We start from the raw sequence: 19,570 nt of genomic DNA, 5'->3' as shown, positions 1-19,570 counted from the left end.
AAGTTTTTTTTTTAGTTGGATCACGTTTTTTTCAGCACAGCTGTCATAAATCTAGATAAATTCACACAGTTTTGACCAGTTTAAATGCGGTAGATTTCATGCTTTTACCTGTGAACTATACACACAAATGGACAAAAATAAATKAATTAAAAATCAGCTCAGTCTTGTTTGCCTCCAGCAGAGAAATTTCCTTTTATGGAAACTAAACACACCTGAACTAAACACGCTGATTTGAATTGCACTGAAATGAAACGCACTTTCCGTTTCTGGTTTTATTCTGGCTTATGCTGTTTGAAAAGGGGAAGTTCCTGAGACACTTTYTGTGCATTTGTCCAAAACAATACTGTAATGTCAATTGTACCGTTTTAGTATTCAGTAAAATATTGTTAGGTCCTAGAATCTTTTTTACTTGTACCATGCTATATACAGTTGTCTCAATGCCAAAAAGGCTTTGCAACTCTTTCAAACTATCTGTACACTAGCGTAATCCCCTTTCATGTTGACTAGCTTTGGTATATTTGGCTTAGAACTGGATAGGATCCATTTCAGCCCTGAGTCTCAGTGCAGCTGTATTTCCATTAACCATAGAAATGTGCAAATTGAATTTACAAAAATAAATCTACTGGCAGAAACATCAAAGAGGACGAYMGGAAGTGGTTGGAGGATGATGGTTTGTTTTTCTGACGATGTGCAGAGCTCTTCTAGAGGTCACAGCATGCAACATTTTCTATGAATTGTGTGTTTTGCGCCTTATGTGTGCACCGAATTCCAAAATCTGTCCCCGACACAGAAACGTAAAGTGTACAGTACGTACACTGGCAGCAATAAACCAGAGAATTGTTCGAGTTCTGCAGCATGTGCCTCCRGTAAAAACCAGACAGGTTTTTCCACAMATCACCATCCCTGTTCATCTGCGACTCCATGTGCGCCCATCTCACTGCTRCTGTGAAAAAGGAAGTGCAGCAAACTAATTCAGAGTTTGTCATCATTCCGGGAGCATTAACAGAAGAACTCCAACCGATGGACATTGGTGTAAACAGGGCGTTCAAAAAGAAGTTGTGAGCGGCGTGGGAGCGATGGACGACAGACTGTGAACATGTTTACTAAAACATGTTCACATGCATGCACTAAACCGTGTGTGAATGGATTGTGGATGCCTGGGCTAATGCATCTGCCTCAACTGTTGTCCGAGCTTTCGCGAAAGCCGGTCTTGTATGAAATTCTGTTCCCCTGTGTGACCAGCAGGTGGTGATCTTTTTAAAAGATGACAAGATGCACCCGTACACAGACTTATCAGTGCATAATATTTTAAGCAATTCTTTAAAAAAAAAAACAAAAAAAAAAAAAACTGTTCTTTTAAAAACGAGGCTTCAGGCCTACTACTCAGTCCCTGGAACAAAAACTGAAAAAGGACAGACAAGATCAATTATTCCAAAAGAAATAACACAAAACATGCAATGCAAAAGAAATTAGTAAATCAAACAAACAAAAATAAAACAAATTAGTAACTTCAATCACAAAACAATGGAACAAATCGTTGTCATCCGCTTCCAATTGCCCTTCAATGGGACCAGAGGAGTAACGCCCCGCCCACACAGCCGGCCCAATCCGCAACAGGTTTAGTTGAGAGTGGCCAAAACAAACAACGACAAGACAAGACAACAGAACGTCCAAAGCGATGCAGCTCCAAAAACAATCAAGTGCCTGAAACAGAAAAACCCATTAACGGTGGATCCAGATAAAATAAATCAAAAGCTAAATGGCAGGTAGCTTACCCAGGGGTGGAAACACAGCCTAACCCGGGAGGAAGCGGGTCAGCAGGTGAGGACCAGACGGAAGCCGCACGCCACAGCAACGCCATCAGCGCAACACTGCAGAAACGCACGACAGGTGTAGCACCCAAAAACCAACCATGATCTCAGCCACGGATAGCAAAACTGCCACTTACGATCCAAACCCACWAGCCGACATGTAGCCGCCGACCGTAGCAACAGTGGGAGAAACAAAGATGCACGCACCCTGCAGCGGCCCGCYCAACTATAAAGGCGTTCGCCCCGCCCACCAATCAACGGTGCCCGGTGCACAGAGTGGGGAAGGGTGGAACACCATCCCACCACACCTGTGGAAATCTGTTCCCCTCGGGAGCGCGCATTGCAGCCAGAGAGGTGGATCCGGCGGATCTGCCAACTTTTGTCTCTTAAGCCTGACAAATAAAAGTAAGACAACAAACACAGGTTTCCATGACGTAGTGTGCATTTATAATTCTTCATTTCTGATACAAGAGGAGGGAAGCTGGCTGATAGCAGGGCACAAATATAAAGACTTCCTGAAAAGATCAGAGTGTAAACCTTTTGGTAAATYCCGTTCTAATGTMAAATATGACAGATTACTGGATTAAGGAAATGTCTAGTATGCTATCACACATAATTTTTTAGAATGTGGAAACAGTTGCTTTTTATTTGCCAAAGTTATGGGGGGAGGAGAGGAGAGAATGGATATTCCAGCCGCCTGAAATAATCTGTTCCCCCTACATAAAATGGAAACAAATTAATTTACCAGCAAGTCTTTAACTCTGTGCATTCCTCTCTTCATCAACAACAAACCATGTGATTTTGATAACATTTACTCTTTTTTGCCAAAGTTAGGAGGGAGGAACAAAATATTTTAGCTCTTTCAGCTGCCTGAAATAATCTGTTCCCCCTACATAAAATGAACATGTACAGTGAATTACTTTATTTGTTACCTAAACTTTGAACCATTAAATGAAGCTGTACATTTCAGTTGGCAGAAAAACTCCTAGCAAAAGAGGTTGTGGATTTTCCTGTTTCCACTGCGGCGGTCTACAGCATGAGGTTCGACATTGCTGTGAGACTTATCCTGTTGTTGCTGACTGACTTTCATTTGTCAGGCTTAAGAGACAAAAGTTGAAAAAAGATTSATTCTCTTYATGTTTAAAATAACACAAAACAGCGTAAAAAGACCTCCACACAAGACCTCATTTATTTATTTTTATTTTGATAGCTGCCGATTAAACTGAAAGTTACAACACTGACATGATTATATGATTATACTTTCTCTATCCCTTCACATCCACTCACACCTGCTCATTAGCCCAGGTCCTGCACAGTGGTGCTCTTGGTAGCACTGTTGCCTTGCAGCAAGAAGGTCCTGGCTTCAATTCCCAGCATAGAGTTCACATGTTCTCCCAATGCATGCGTAGGTTCTCTCTGGGTACTCCGGCTTCCTCCCAAAGTTCAAAAGCATGACTGTTGGGTTAATTGATTTCTGTACCCATCCTTAGGTATGGATGTGTGGTTGTTTTGTCCTGTCTCTGTGTTGCTGGYGACCTGTCCAGGGTGTACCCCACCTTCTGCTAGAGATAGGAACCAGCACCTCTCCTGACCCCACTGGGACAATGGTGTAARAAAATGGATGGATGGATCATCCATCCCAGGTCTTTTCTGAAGCTCACAACCTCCAGTATTTAAGCACCTCATTGTTAGTCACTGGTTTCTGGTTCATCTTGTCACTTTTCTCATTTCTTCCTGGTGTCCTTGTGATATTCCTGTATCTCCAACTTGTCTTTGTTTTGCTTTTTTTTTKKTYCCYKGRWTTTTTTTTTTCATTTTTGAAAGTTTGATTATTCGTTTTTTTCATTGAATATTCTTAAATTAACTACGTCTCTCACCTGGTGCACTTGGGTCCATTTATAATACACAGTGTTTCCCCCAGAAAACTTGCTACGCCCGGTGGTCGGGGCGCTGAGGTGATCCACMGTGTTTTTGTATTAAAGATGCTAAGTAGACAGGAAAAGTAAAAATGTTACTGGGTAAATTATATGTTACGGGAAAACAGCGTCAGTGAAAYGCTATTTAAATCCACAACTAGTCTTAAAAACAACTAATCAAAACATTCAATTAAAATGAATATCAATTACTTGCTCTTCTGTCTAATCCAAAATAAGTCAGTGGCTCCATAAGGCCCCCCGGCCTTCAGGAGCCACTGTGTTAAATGCTGATATTTTAACACAGACCACAAAATGTAGCTTTTGTTTATTGAGATGATCAATGCTGCTAAATTTGATTTCATGATTTCAGCATACATAAATTAAACTATTTAAATTGTTTAACATTTAAATGTAAGATTTTAAGGAGCTGGAAAGTTTACTTTGTAAAAGTTCAAAGAACAATATTCATAGTTAGATTGGTTTGTTACCATAGCAGCAATCTGATTCAGTGAGTTTAATCTTTTGAGTTTGAGCTCTGTTTGTTTACAAATATAAATTAGTAAACTGCAATTATAACTGATTGTTTTTAGGTTGGCCAATTAAACTACTCCCTCTCTCCCAGATTTTACTCAATCGAACCCAGAAGYTGTTARAGGTGCTGTCAAATTCAATTTAAGTCAAATTCTGCTCAAGGCCCCATACAGCCTTGGACCGGCCCTGCATGAGTTAAATCCGCTGCACKGCCCAGAGATGCTCAACAATGCTAATGTGGCTTTGGTATCTCTTCCATTTCGTGTCTGTTGAGTTTTTAATAACAATCACAGAAACTGTTGTGGTTGCTCAAGTTTGAGGGACGAGTTTCTCARAGCTYTCTGCGCAGCCGCGCGCAGTAACTCTGGCTGACTAAGTAGACAAAGTATTTGATGTGGTTTGGTGCACCGTTTAACCGGAAAAATAATACTAAAATTTATAATAAAATAATATAAAACCAGCTAGATGCGTGACTACGAGGCGAGCGCGAAAGCCCCTCACCGGGCTGAAGCTGCATGATGATGCACTTCTGTCACCAGACTGCACAATCTGGCTCCAACACAATGTGGTAGCATGTTGCCATGAGCGGCGCTCCATACTCAGGGGAAACGCCAACGCCCCTGCATACAGTCCGCTGGCCCCGCCCTGATCTAACAGACTCTCGGCAGTTTGTTTCTCAAGACTTTTTCGTCAGACTGCTTTCTTCTCTCCACCTGCTTAAACGAAAGCTGCACTCAACCACACTGGGGGAACTGCCTCTTTCCTGAAATATCTCATCTAAGGAAAACTTTTGCTCATCCAAACTCGCTCTTTTACTAGAGGGAAGCTACTTCAAGGCCTCCCCGCTATTTTCTCTCCCAGGATGGCTGCTGATACAACCGAGAATTCCTCTGCGGGCGTCGTGGAGAAGCTGAAAAGTTACGTGCGGACCCAGAAAGGCACCATCCTCGCTGCAGAAATTGTGAGTTTACAGTGGAAACAAAGTGACTCTTAAGCTCATAAAGCTGGCTGTGGTACGTTTTTACAAATCACGTGTGGCTGCTGCAACCAATTAATATTTAATGGGTTATTAAGAGTTAATGTTGGTACTGATTTTCAGGCTGAAGGAGAAGCAGATCTGAGTGATCGATGATCGATGTGAGTGAGGGCAGAAGGGTTGAGAAATGCATGTGGTTTGTGGGGGAGTTGAAGGTTGAGGGACGGAAATAAAGGGTTTCCACCTGTCAAAGGCACATTTGACACTAAAGAGCTAAATGCTGAGGAAAATTAAATTCAATTCACAAATACTTTATTAATCACAAAAGGAAATTAAATGTTGTGGTGGGTCATTAATTTAGATTCTTCAAAGGGTCAAATAATAGCATAACGTTGGAASGGTACACTGCAAAAACACAAGATCTGATAAAGTAGTTTTGGTTTAGTTTCTGCTGCAAATATCTTAGCAGAATGGTAGGAGCTCGATTTGAGTCAATAATTCCTTAATATTGGTGGAAACGATTATTTCACATGGTATAAGCAAAATAATCAGGAACTAGTGCTTTTTTAATCAATATTAAAGCTTTATTGATCTAAAACAAGCTCCTATATTTTGCTGAGAAGTTACTTCAAGTTAGTTTTGACTTATTTCAAGTTTACTAAGATATTTTCACCAAACACTAGGCCAAGAATAATTGGTAAAATTTTGTTTTTTAGCATTTAATTATGTGTTCTGCAAAGGTATTCAGACCCCTTTGAACTTACATCAAGTATCTTTGGTTTAATTTCTACAGCAAATATCTTAGTTCACTAAAAATAAGATAAAACTAACTTACAAATAACTTTTCAGCAGGATATTGGAGCTTGTTTTGAGTAATTCCTAAATATTGAAAAAACAGCCGTAGCTGATTATTTCACTTATAAGAAGGCATTTTTCCCAAGTTATAAGTGAAATAATCTTCCAATAGAACTACTGTAGTAGTTTTAATTAATTAAGAAAGTTTACTTGTATAGCACATTTCAGCTAAACATCACATACAGTCATCAATTGAGAAATCAGTAACAAACATCACTTTTTGTCAAACATCTTCAATATACATCAAATATTGGTCATTTTTCCATTTATTATTGTTCAAAAGTGACTCTAAACTGGAGGTTTGATTTAAAGGAACGTAGTTTTTCCATTAATAATCCACGATTAAAAAATTATTTACTGAAAATAAGCTCCTACATATGTTTGGTCTTATTTCAAGTTTACTAAGATATTTGCACTTGAAACTAGACAAAATACTTTGTTAAATTTTGTTTTTGCAGTTTATGTGTAAGAGAAAGTCGACTTTCTCTTACACATAAGAGAAAGTCGTCCTGGTGGTGGCACAATCATGCTGCGGGATTGGCTTATACTGGTCTCATGGGATAAAACGATGATGTAATTGTTTTTATTGATTAAAACTAAATCATAATTGTTCCAACAGCAGCAGTTGTCTATTACTTCATTCAAGCAAACAGGTTCAGCAGTGTTTTTATTGCACTTATTGTGCAGAATATAATTTTTTTCTGTTCTGCTCTTCGTGGAGAAACAGATTAGCTTGTTATTTGTTGGGCATCTCGTTGCTAGCCAGCTGTAGTTTTAAAACAGCTTGATGTTAATGAGAGTGACATGTTTATACAGAAATAGTGTGAAAGTGTGACCAAATTTAGAAAAGGAAAAAGTTTATCCTCCTCCTTTGATCCAGCTGACTGGCTGTGCGAAGAAGCTACTCATTAAACTAATGCTAAACTGGGATAAACAAGATAAAAAATGCTGCTGTAACTTTATAAAATCTTAATATACCTGATGTCATCCCATATTTTTCTTCTTTTCTTTAAATATGAACAGTATAAATAGGCAATGCACATCACGTACCTTTAAACAAATTATATCTTTGCACATCTTGCTTTGGTTAACTAGCAGATTCGTAACCACAACAGTGAGAATGGAGCAACTCAAGCAACACCTGAAAAGAAATCTGTAGTCATGGCAAAAAGCAGCCACTTCCTGTCAGGGAATGTTGTTTTATTTCTGTACTTAACCACCGTTTTTTTTTTTTCTTTGCATGAATGCGTTTGTTTGCATTTCATAGTGGTGTGAGTCCCTTTGACCTCCATTATTTGCGTAGGTTCTGTATTTACTGTTGTTGAGATTACCGTAACTTCTTTATATATTTAAACACACTTGCTGGTTCAGTGGATTCTTATCTAAAATTTGCGTTTCTATTTTTTACAGTATATTTCTGTGTCGTAACTGCAAACGTCTTCAGAGTCTCACTCTTTTGATGCTGTTGAGTTCGTGGGAGTTAGGAATCATGGGTGATTAAAAACTGGACTGGAATGAGTACTCGAGACTCCCTCCTGACAAAGTGCTTATAAAAACAGCCTTTTTTATAGTTCAGACACCAAATATACTGTAACATGCATTAATTCACTCAGTGAAAACCATCTGAAGAAGCAGCTATGTCACTCCTTGATTAGCTGCTTTATTAAAGCCAGTCAATACTGTATCAGCCACAGTCACTAAAGGGTATTTCCACTTTCTAAGCTGCATTTTCTCTAGAATATTAAAAAAAAATCCATGAATAATTCAAAATCACGTTCCATAGAGCAATTTGTGTCCAGGTAAGTCCGTGACTTCTGAATCGCGAATTGGAGGAGGTCTTCACTGTTTAGTTTTTACAGTTTCCGATAAAGTTTTATTGTGCTCAGAGAATAATATCAGTGTATTAACAAAACATAAACCTGATCAGAAGTGATAGTTCTTCTAGTTTCCTTGTTCTTTAGGTAAACAGTGCATTTTTTATTCAATTGTTGACACAGTTTTGTGTAGTTAGCCCTAAGAGCTGTGTCTAAGTTGAAGAAAAAACATGTGTAAATGTGAAAAGTAATAAAGTAGTTAAGCTATGGCCAGATGTTAAAGCCTGTTCAGCAACGTCATGTTATGTGATGTATATTTTCTATTGCTTATTTTAAGAGTGAGAGGCTTCTAAAAATCAATGCTTCTAAAAAAAATACACCCAGTAGTTTTTTTTTTTTTTTTTATCAATAAATTAATGTGTTTTAATGTCTGGTAAATGAGCCATTTCAAAAACGTTCTGAATGTAACGTCACAAATCAGCAGATTCTGCCCCTCACCTAGCAACCGTAGTGAAGCCCAGCCCGTTACCTAGCAACTGCAGTGAAGCCCAGCCCGTTACCTAGCAACCTAAGCTGAGTTTCAGCTCATTTTTCAGCTGGTTTTACCGCTGTGTGATGGCTGCTGGAAAAGAAAAGTGTTTTGTTGTTGACTTACCATCCAGAAACAACTTGCTATATTCTTGTTGACTAAAATCTCATTTTCTCAGATTCATTTTGTGCTTTGTATTGTCGTTAGATCTGTCCTAACCAGTTCAAGGAAGCATAATGGGTCACCTTTAATGTTGTGTTCACAAACAATCATTGAAAAAGACTAATATCTGCTAATTTATTTACAAAATGTTAAGATTTCCTTGTGTTGTTTTTTTTCATCTGAGACACAATTTGAAATTAAAAGGCTTTCAAATTAAGTTTAGATCAAATTAGCATGTGTGATGGACAAAATGTCCGGTGTGAATTAGGAGGATATTCAGCAGCTGTAAACTTTGCTTATGCCTTAGGCCATTGTAATATTGGTTTACTAGAAAATCATTTTAGTAAACGGAAGTTATTTACAGTAGAAAATAACTTCTACTGTTGTTAGCTAGCACCTAAAGCTAAGTAAATGTAAAACTGCGTTTTTTGAAAGCAAGAAAAACCCTCAGTCTGTGCCTCCCTGGAAAAAGGGTCTGCTGTCCCAAACGGAACAAGCTAATTTTAAAGACGGCCTCTCTGAACTCCACCCACTGTAAAAGTTTCCCCTCCATTTCTTTTTTTTTTTGTTTTTTTTCATGAGGTAGTAATGGAAACTCCAGACTGGTGTGACGATTAGGCCTCGGAACAAGGAATCCATGAAGCGTTTAACCCGGATCTCGGCTGCCGCTCCATTCAAGGATGACTTCAGGCAGAGAAATCCTCCATCAGGCAGGATTTCTGAAATAGCTTAGAAAACATTCACAGCTCCCAGAACTCCCCAGGACAAAAACAGGAAGGAGTATATTTTACTGCTAACTATGGGGAGTTTCAGTTTGGACGGAAATGAGCCTCTTGGTATCAGTTGCTGGAAATACTGGTGTAAAATTGGGAAATGTGAAGATCTAATCGTTTATTTCACATRGAGTGACTTCTCCGCCTGTTAGTCATGATGATTGTGTTGGAACATGTTTGAATTGCAAGTTAATGTGCAAGTCACACACCAACTGTAAGGGAGTGCACATTTTCTTCATCATGTCTCCGCAAAGATGAGCTGGAATGACCCATCTGAACCTTAACGTTRAAAAGATCAGGATTAAAGGGTATGTACATTTCTAAAGCCCATCTTTTCCAGGTCTGTTTAGACTTGTAGCTCACAACAGACGTATTTTTTTTCCAAAAGCTAAATTGAAGCCTGAAAAAAACTCAGATATTGTGTTTTGAAACGCCAAACTTCATCAGTAACTAAAACAATGCCCATCCAAGAGAAAAGTGGTGACAGAAAAGTGCCCAGTTCAAATTTGAGGTTATAAAATGAGGGATTATATGGCTATCTGAGCAGTTTGGAGACTCAACAAACCAGCACCCTACGGAGAGACTTAAAAGAAATTATCTATGGTGAACCTGATCTACATGCAATTGTTCACAAAACTTGAAATATAAATTCTAAAAGATTTGTCGGCATAGATGTAATTTGTGCTCCTATTCTGACCAGCATTGTTACTGTGATGGGTATGTGTCTGTATTTATATTTTTCCAAACAGCTCTCACCAAGTTTATGTTTTATGATACTAATGAAACTGAGACGATGCTAAAATACTCTCCTTTAAGACTGCGATTAATTATTTTAGTAATCGATTATTCTATTGATTATTCTGATGGTTAATTGGAAAAAGAAATTTAGAGAAAAACATTTATGTATTTATTTATTTTGTCATTTTTAACTGTTCAATACATAAGTGAAAATGATAAAAATATGCAATGCTGAAAAAAAACACTTAAAAAAATATTTAAATTGCTTAAATTGGCACTTTCTGCACATTTTAACTACTTCAGTGTTTCTTATACAAAATATAAAGAATACAAATAAATAGAATAATGAACATTTCCTTGCCTAAAATGCAATAAAGTTGAATGTTTGATCATCTGAAACAAAGGATAATACAATTGCAGTGTAGGGTTACTCTATTGATTCATTTTTTGATTAATCTAGGAATATGTCGCTTTTCGGGAGTATGTTGTCCTTTCAGCAAATGTCCTAATTTTGAGTCCGTGTACTCCAGCTAACGATTAATCAATTACTAAATTAGTTGACGATTATTTGAGTAATCGATTAACCACGATTAATCTGATTAATCGTTTCAGCCACACTCTCATTTCTTAAGCTCAAATATATTTAAAAAATAATTACTTCTCCATCTAACTATCTATAAATCCAAAAATCTTTTTCCTGCTAAATGTCAYAGCGGCTGCAGTCCCTTCAACGGTCTGGCTGTTGACTTCCTGTTCAGCTATCAGTCGTTTCCTTGGCATAAACTCTTGTTTTATTCCCTTGGCTTTGGGATTTTGCTTACAGTCGAGTTAAAAATCCTGGAGCAAAAAGTGTTTCCAGCAGAGAGACTGTTGCAGAAATGTCCCTCCACCCACTCTGTGGTGGTTTCCATGGAGCCCATTCATATTTCCTGCATATATATTCTAAAATATTTGCTGCTACACCATCAATTCAACACATTGCCATTTAAAAACTTGATMATTAAGAAAACAAGGTAGAGAGTAAAATTCTTTGAGATTTGTGGCTCAACAATGACTTATCCTGTTTGAAAATCAATAGCGAGACCAATTTACATTCATTTATCTTTTATAYTTTCAAGATTTTAAGCTTTTTGCCTCTAAAATATGACAACACATGCAATTTAAGGTGCCTGYTTAGTTTTATTCCTATGAATTTAGAAAATAAGACGTGTGGTAATAAGTCAGAATTTGCTCAAAGAGTGATGATATAAAACTTCCCTCATGATTTTACTCTCACTATTTCCACTTTCCTTTGTGCTTGGGGGAAAAAAAAAAAGTGCTTCAAAATAAAGGCGGCTTCCATAGCAACTGTTGCTGTTTGGTTGGTATCCGCACCATGCATGGGCTGAGCTCTTGGGGCTCGTGTTGCGGCTCACTATAATTAGCCAAAAGTTTGCAATAATTTCCYTGTAGTCAGTTTAAAACGAGCAGCTCATTATTACACTGATGCCAGTGTACTCCGGCTGAGATCCTGAAACGCTGCGGACAGACCCCAGCCTGTGCAGCTCAACATGAAGGTGTCAACAACTCAGAGGCTGGTTTTGTTCTCGGGGAGTCCTCTGTGTGGTATGGTGGGTGTTTTTCTGTATGACGGCCTCTTCAGCCGGCTCTGTCCCGGATAGAGCTCCTTTTGTGCGATATGGTTTGGCCTCGGCCTCTTCGCTGCCCTACAGAGGCAGCCTGTGCCAGTCCCTGAAACGCATGAACTTCTGATGCCTCTGAGCTGCTGGCTGGCTGCCTGTGGGCGGCATGTGAGGTAGTAGTGACAGATGTGAGCCTAGTGTCTGCTCAGTTAGGTCATGCCTGTATCATGTAGACTGCAGTGATTTGACACTGTTGGCCAAGCTGTCTATGCCTTAGAATAAAATCGTGTAATGTGTAAGACAAGCTTTTAGTCCTARCTSGAGGRCTGGAGACATTTTATTGTTGTAGTTTGCAATTTTACCTCTAGATGGTATTAAACTCTACTTACTGATCCTTCAATAGAACAAGTTTACATTTGGCATGTTTTATACTTACATTTGGRTCTGCTTCTAAAAACAATCCAAGCATTTAAAAAAAAAAAAAAAAAATCCACTCATCTTTTGGCAATACTGAGAACTCAGTATTGCCAAAATACTGAGGACTAAGTATTTTGTCAAAAGACTAAATAAGTTATGTAACTTTGTCAGTTACAGAACTCTGTAACTGACAAAGGTGTGAACTTGGTCAGTTACAAAGTTCACACCTCCATGAACTTTGTAACTGACAGCCACCTTARCAGCCAGTTGCTATGACAACAATAAACAGCCCACAAGCTACAGCTCTTGCTTCGTTCCTAACTTWTGAACAAAATAAGTATTACAACTATTACTCGATTACAATTTTTGAGTACTCYACCCACCTCTGTGTAATACTAAAATAGATATAACTTCTAAAGGGATGTTTACTGTAGTACTTACTGTTGAACTAGCAAAATTAGCTTAGCTAATTCTTATCCGCTAGCTAAGACGGACATGTAGCCTATGTGTACTTACTCTGCCAGAACCAGAACCTTGTTATTAAAGAGSTCGTATGTCCTTTACAAATCCTTTTAAACATTGATTGTATGCGTCCACAGATTTCAGGCGAAGCTCCTCCATGATGTAAACACTCTTCATGTTCACCAAGTAGTGAACAGTATCACAAAATGAGATCGGAGGCAGTTTGTCCTCATTTTCCTCCTCCGTCTCATATGAGTCGATCCCGGCAGCAGCCATTTTGTTCATGGATCTTTCTCTCGCAGATTGGTCAAGAGTGTCCTCGTGTTTTCTTTTCGTTGGTCTCCAAGCCATGTGTCCGTTATACATTCTCCTATTAAGGTGGCGCATATCACTTCCGGTTCAGACTTTTTGGAATTATGTATAAACTAATKCTTTTAGTATTTGTAAAATAGACCTCTGCAATGTAAAGGACACTGGCCCTCACCTAGTAACCCCAGCGACGCTCCGTTACCTAGCAACCCCAGCAAAGTTCCGCCTGTTACCTAGTGACCCAAGCGGAGCTCCAGCACATTGGTATGAAGGAAAAGACAGGTGTTTTGTTGTTAATTTAAAAAAAAATGCAAATAACATTAAAACAGTGCGGTTTTATTTATTTTTATTTTTTCAGAAGAACGCATTTCATTTGTTGCAAACTTTAAAAGGTACTGGATGTTAATGAGAAATCCAGATAGCAGACATCTAAGATCTTTTTGTCTCGATATTTGCTTCATTTTTTTTCTTTCAGCGAAATGAGCAGAGCGGCAAAAATAGTAAAAAATACCTTCACTTCTAACAAAATGCATTTAAATTTGTWTCAATATTTTCACAACAGCTGTCCGAACTCAACACCTTCTGAAAGGAGAAGAAACTGACTTTTAATATGCAACTATGACATGACATTTTCAAGTTCACAGTGCAAAAACACAAAAACAACCAAGTATTTTAGGTACATTTTCTTAGTACAGTAGAACTAAAACAAAACTAACTTATAGATAACCTGTCAATAAGCTATATAAGCTGGTTTTAAGATAATAATTTCTTATTTTCTCAATACTGATGGAAAAAGTACTAGTTCAACTGGCAGATTATCTCCAAGTGAAGTTTAATCTGCCAGTGGGACGAGTACTTTTTCATCAACATTAAGGAAATTAAGGAATTATTGATTTAAAATRAGCTCACATCTTGTTGAAAAGTTTCTTGTAAGTTAGCTTTCYTTTATTTGAAGTGTACTAACATTTTCAGTAGAAACTGAAGCAAAAATACCTGATAAGATATTGTGGKTTTTTTTTCAGTGCGGTCAGATATACMCATATGTTTCTTTCTTTTTAAAGGTTGATACATRTATTTGTACAAAATGTTTCATCTCGCAGCGATTACAGGTCGTCTTTCAGTTTTTATGCCACAGATTCTTGAAGGAATTTGTTTGGATGTGTGATTGCGTTTGCCCTCACATTTTGAGCCACATTATAGAAAACAGACCTATAATGGGCTGCAGGCTTTGAGTTTATGATTTGTGTGCACTGGCAGCATTTTGCTGATCTGAGAAGAATGCATGCAGATGGGTTTTTTTCCACATAACGGAAAATTGCTGAGGGAACGACCCCTTACTGTAAATCTGTCTGCTTGTTGCAGACGCTCGGAGAAGGTTAAACTTTAAGTCACTGTCTCACTGAAGAGTTTTTTTTTGTGTGTGCTTTCTTGTTTTCCCAGGTTCTCAGTCTGATAATCCTCATCTGCTATGCTTCGTCCTGGTATGGCGGCTACACTGCTGTTGCCATCTGCGAGATGTGCTTTGCTATCGTGTTCTTCTGCGTCTTCATGATGAACCTGGACCAGCAGTTTACAGCCGTCAGCTGGGTCTGGAGTGTAAGTTCTTCGTGAGCAAAAGCRTTTTAAAAGAAATTCTCCAGCGTGTTGCTCAATGCATTATGTTCTGATTTATTTCTCTCTTTTTTTTCCTGCAGGACTTTATCCGTGCATTTACTGGCACTCTAGTTTACCTCATCACGTCGCTCATCTGCGTCATCAGAGGAGCCGGGGACGGAGCRCTCATCGCAGGCGGGGTCAGTTCGCTYGTCTCTCGTCTGCTCCCAGAAACCCAGAAACTCCTGATTCTGGGTTTCACTGTTTGTTTCTGACGACCGTTTACCATGCGACTTGTTTCTAGGGAGATGTGCAGAAAAAAACATGTTCTGTTTACCATGGCACGGTGCAGCTATTTGTCACAATTCACTAATTCTTAGAATCTGATAACATCCCACATTTCCTTCCTGTTCAAGATAACTGTAGTTATTTTCTAAAGGCTTTATCAGGTTTTATTTGAAAGGTTTTATCWGTGTGATAAACTGAATGTTGGCACCAGGGTCATAATGGTTTTGAGGTTGTCGTTATAGTTTTGTTGTAACTTTTTGTTGGTCTAATTCATTTAGTTTTATTTAGTTTTTAGCGTCTGTTTGCTAGTTTCTAATAGTTAGTTTTAGTTTTTTCATATTTTGGTAAATTTTTAGGTATAGAATTAAAAAAGGTCAAAGTATTGTGATAATGTAATGCAGTGTTTCCCAACCCTGGTCCTTAAGGCACACTCTAAAACATGTAGATGTTTTAAAGGTTTCCCTGATTTAATGKGCCTGATTCAACASATTGCAGTTCAGGAAACACCTTTTAATCAGTCATCGATTGAAATCAGCTGGGCTGAAGCAAGGAAATACCTAAAACATGCAGGCCAGTGTGCCTTGAGGGCCAGGGTTGGGAACCACTGATGTAGTGAACGCTCAACAGTGTTACATAATTGGTTACATTTCAAAAMATGTAACCAATTATTGTAGATTAACTCTGTTGTTTCCTCCCAACTTTTGTTGTCGCCGTTTTGCGGACTAGCATAAGTGTCGCCAGGAAGAAAATGGARAATTGTAATTTGCCAAGGGCTGACGTAAATTGCTTGCCTGGRGAAAAAGTCTAATTAATTTCATATCAGTTTGAAAGGTTAATAAATAGATTCATTAACAAGAAAGTGAAGAATATAATGCCAGCATGTTTTAGTTGGTTTTATAAACACACAATATAGTTCCATTTAGTTACAGTTTTCRTTATTAATTACTGGTTTTATTTATTTCAGTTGATGAAAATATTTTCTCAATTTGAGTTTTTGTTATTTTGTTAGTTTAACTGCCATAACCTTTGTTTGCACACCTTGAAGAGTAGAGTGCAGACCATGACATATAGTCAAAACATTTTGCACCACATGCCGAAGATGGGACTTTTTCTTCTCCCTGAAATAAAAATCCCCAAATAATTTTATTGTGAATTACTTTCTCTGTATTCTAGCTGCCAAACAATGAACTAAGTATTCATTGATTTTCTGAAACAAAATGGAAAAGAATAAATTATTGTAGTTCCCAAAAAGGCCTCAGATATTTTCTGTAACATAAAGGCATTGGATGGGTTGAATGTTTTTGTTGGTTCTTTGTTTGAAAACCTGCCATATTTAGACAAGTTTAGTATATGAGTCTGTTTTTCAGTAAATAGTCACTGAGCGTTTGTGACTGTGCATACATTGATATTAAAAAGAGAGCAAAAAAACATGGCTAATGAAAGAAAATGCTTTTCACACCTGTTTCCATTTAAGAAGATATTTAAATTAGTAAATGAAAACCTCCCTCTTCAAAAATGATTTAAAAATACAAAATTTGTGGTCAGGGGGCCACACAAAATTATTCAAAGGGTCGCTAATGGCCCCCAAGCCGCATTTTTGACACCCTTTGTATAGTGGGAAAAGTGTGGAAAAGCACAGAAGTAGAAAAAAGTCTGAATTCAAAACCTTGTATCGACTTGTTCCTTCTCACTGCGAACCCCAGGCAAAAAATAATAATCACAAAAGATACTTTAAACCTAACRGGCAAGATTTTACAGGAGCAACAGGGAATAAAATGTTTCAAATGTTTTTTGAGCGTTGCAGCAGTACTGCTAATTTCCGACTAAATTCAGATATTATTGTTGTTGGATTTCAAAATAAAGCGAGCTTCCCTTTTCTTAACCACATCCTTCCTCTGTGCTGTGGATCTCTGGCCGGGTTGCAACACGAGGTTACAACCATCTGCATCCGATCAGGTTGCAACAGAACAACTAAGTTACAGCTTAGCATGTGTACAACATGGGAATTAAAATAAATTAATGCAAGTGTGGAAAGCATCTTTTCTTTTTTGCTTCTTTTGGGCATGAAATAGAAAAAAGAACCATCATTRCTGGAATCTTTCTTCTGAAAATATAAGAAAATGTAAAAAAAAACAACAACAATGTTTGTTTATGTTAATTAAGCCATAATGTCTCAACCGAAATAACACCTGGTAAATAAAAACCGAAATAATTGAGCTGTTTTGCTCGTGTTAGGCCATTTGAACACGTGGTGGCTCTTTCTATGAACCCAATGGGAAGTTTGTTCTTTGAAAATGTCTGATGGTGCTTATTTTGCAGTCTGACATGAACAGAGAAGTAACAGGAGAAAGGGATKTAAATAATTTAAAATAAAAACTCAAACAGTTTGCCATTAATCTTAATCGACACGTAATCAAACTAAAATGCCTGAGCGGACTGAACTAAAGCTCAAAGGAAACAAGGTTGATCTTTTTAAAAGAATATTTAAAGCAAATACAGATAAAGAAATCAACTGGAATCCAAAACGACCCGAAACCCTGACAATGGCTTTTGTTWTAATGTTAATAAAGTTCTTGTTTTTCTGTATTTCTCAGGTGTTYGGCTTGCTCGCGGGCCTCCTGTTTGCATATGACACGTACACCATCTACCTGCAAATCAAGAGTGCCAGGTCGCAAACTGGAGGTTCTGGTAGGAACACAAGTGTTTATTCACCGATGCATCCAAAATCTCCCCTGTGACACAAACACTGCAAAAACACAAACTCTTACCAAGCATTTTTGTCCAGAAATCACACCAAACTAACTTAAAAGTAACTTTTCAGAACGATGTAGTAGCTTGTTTTAAGTCAGTAATCCTTAAATATTGATAAAAAGTTCCAGTTCCATTGTCAGATTTTATGATTTATAAGAAGACATTTTTCCAATGAGTGAAAAAAAACTTCTACCAATGGAACCGATAGCTTTTCCCACATTTTAAGSAATCATTTACTTAAAACAAGCTTCTATATCTTGCTGAAAAGTTACTTGTAAGTTAGTTTTGTCTTATTTCAAGTATAACAMTATGTTTGGTCTAGAAACTTGACCAAACATATTTGTTAATATTTAGTGTTTTTGCAGTGAACCTCTTGCAGTATATATATATTTTTCCTGTTGGTATATAAAGCRTGCTTACTTTCCTGATGCACTTTTCTACATTAATTTCCAGGTAGCGCAGCTTAAACAGTCCATGCATCTGYCATCGACGCTGCAGGAACACAAAACAGAGAAGAGCGGCTCAGTGAGGGGAGATGGACAGTAAAATGACCAGGTCACAGTTTTAATCATTGCAGCTGTATGGTGTGAACAAATGAGAAGTATTTTAGAGCCGTGCCTGAGAGGAATACCACAGAACCAAAGTGAGAGGCACTGTACTGTACATCTGTGTCTGCATGTGTGCTGCAGCGGGAAAAAAAAAAAGTTTTTGTTCCGACCAAGACAGACCATCAACTAAACAGCGAAACCTGACATTAATAAGGTACCAAAAGACTATTTGGTGTCAAATAGCTTTTCTAATACTTTTCTCTACTGTAATGGACTGCTGTAGGAAATATTAATCGTGTTATTTGGACTTCAGAAGTAACTGACACATTAGGAGTTATTTAAAAACCGAATAATATTCGTCTCGTCATTGCTGTCAATATTTTTTTTTTGTTAAAGTGTTTTCAGTCAGTTAATTATTATAATGCACAGTCTCTGTTTTTTTTATGAGGGGTTTTGTTAAGAGGTCATGAGCAATAAATATGTCACCAACATCAATTGACTCTCCTGGTATTTTCACTTAGATAAAACTTTGAGCTAAGCTRACGGCTCAACAGGTTGGCTACCTGCAAAAAATGTTTTCTTTTGTTTTCTGTAAATAAAAAAAGTTTCTTCTCATTAAACACAACAAAAACAGAAAATCTTACCAAATATTTTGGTCTAGTTTCTAGTAAAACATCCTAGTACACTTGAAATAAGACAAAACTAACTTACAATAGATTTTCATCAAGAAATGGTAGCTTGTTTAGTAATTAATTAATACTGATGAAAAAGCACTACTTCCTTTGGCAGGTCATTTCACTTACAACATCGGAAAAATGTCTTRGTAAGTGAAATAATCAGAAAAGGAACTRGTTCTTCTTCATCAGTATTAAGCTATTGGCTTAAAACAAGCTCATATTTCTTTCTAGAAAAATTAATTAGACCAAACACACCTGGTAAGATTTTGTGTTTTTGCTGCGAAGATGCTCATATTTTATGTATTTGCTTGAAGCTAATGTGGCCGGTTGGAGAAACAGTCACCACGTAAATGCACCATGCTAAGTGCTACTAGCTAACTCTTTGGTGTGGAAGTTGTTACTGCGACTAAAAAAAAGAGCTACTTTCAATATCGCTGTGGTGTTAATAAATCAGAGATGTAACAACCTATTTAAAAGAAAATGGCCCTTTTAAATGTCATTTATTCGGACATTAGGAGAGTGAGAAGGCGCATAGAGCTATTRGCGGCCAACRGTACAACAGTGGTGCTGGATTCAGTWGCGTTTTATCTCGGGAAAAATCGGTCTTAGGTTTRGCACTGATACTGTTTARCTTATAATMTCTTCTGCTTTTGTAAAGCATTTTGTTTCAACTTTTTTGCCGCAACCTTTTTTGGTACTGAAGTAAAGAAAATTATCCTTGAAATAAGGGGCTATTAAGACCAGTAAACCACGCTGGAGACTTTTTTCATCCACTTTTGGTAGAAAGAGAGACACAAA

At 37.6% G+C, this 19,570-nt stretch overlaps 1 protein-coding gene across 2 annotated transcripts; it reads left to right on the top strand.

Annotated features, from left to right (window-relative positions):
- Positions 1-4,875: 4,875 nt before the first annotated feature.
- On the top strand, positions 4,876-18,590 carry plp2b (proteolipid protein 2b). Of its 2 annotated transcripts, none has more exons than XM_008414366.2 (5): positions 4,876-5,219; positions 14,356-14,511; positions 14,610-14,708; positions 17,391-17,484; positions 18,001-18,590. In XM_008414366.2, exons 1-5 carry the CDS (start codon positions 5,121-5,123, stop codon positions 18,012-18,014), a joined length of 462 nt encoding a protein of 153 aa, XP_008412588.1. In that variant the 5' UTR covers positions 4,876-5,120; the 3' UTR covers positions 18,015-18,590. The 2 variants fall into 2 exon arrangements, with proteins under 2 accessions (XP_008412588.1, XP_008412589.1); XM_008414367.2 differs by lacking the exon at positions 4,876-5,219 and adding an exon at positions 11,494-11,715.
- The last annotated feature ends 980 nt before the right edge of the window (positions 18,591-19,570 follow it).

This window comes from Poecilia reticulata, linkage group LG7 (genome assembly GCF_000633615.1).
Source record: "Poecilia reticulata strain Guanapo linkage group LG7, Guppy_female_1.0+MT, whole genome shotgun sequence".
In the NCBI taxonomy this organism is placed as follows: domain Eukaryota; kingdom Metazoa; phylum Chordata; class Actinopteri; order Cyprinodontiformes; family Poeciliidae; genus Poecilia; species Poecilia reticulata.
This window is presented reverse-complemented; position numbering and strand designations above follow the sequence as displayed.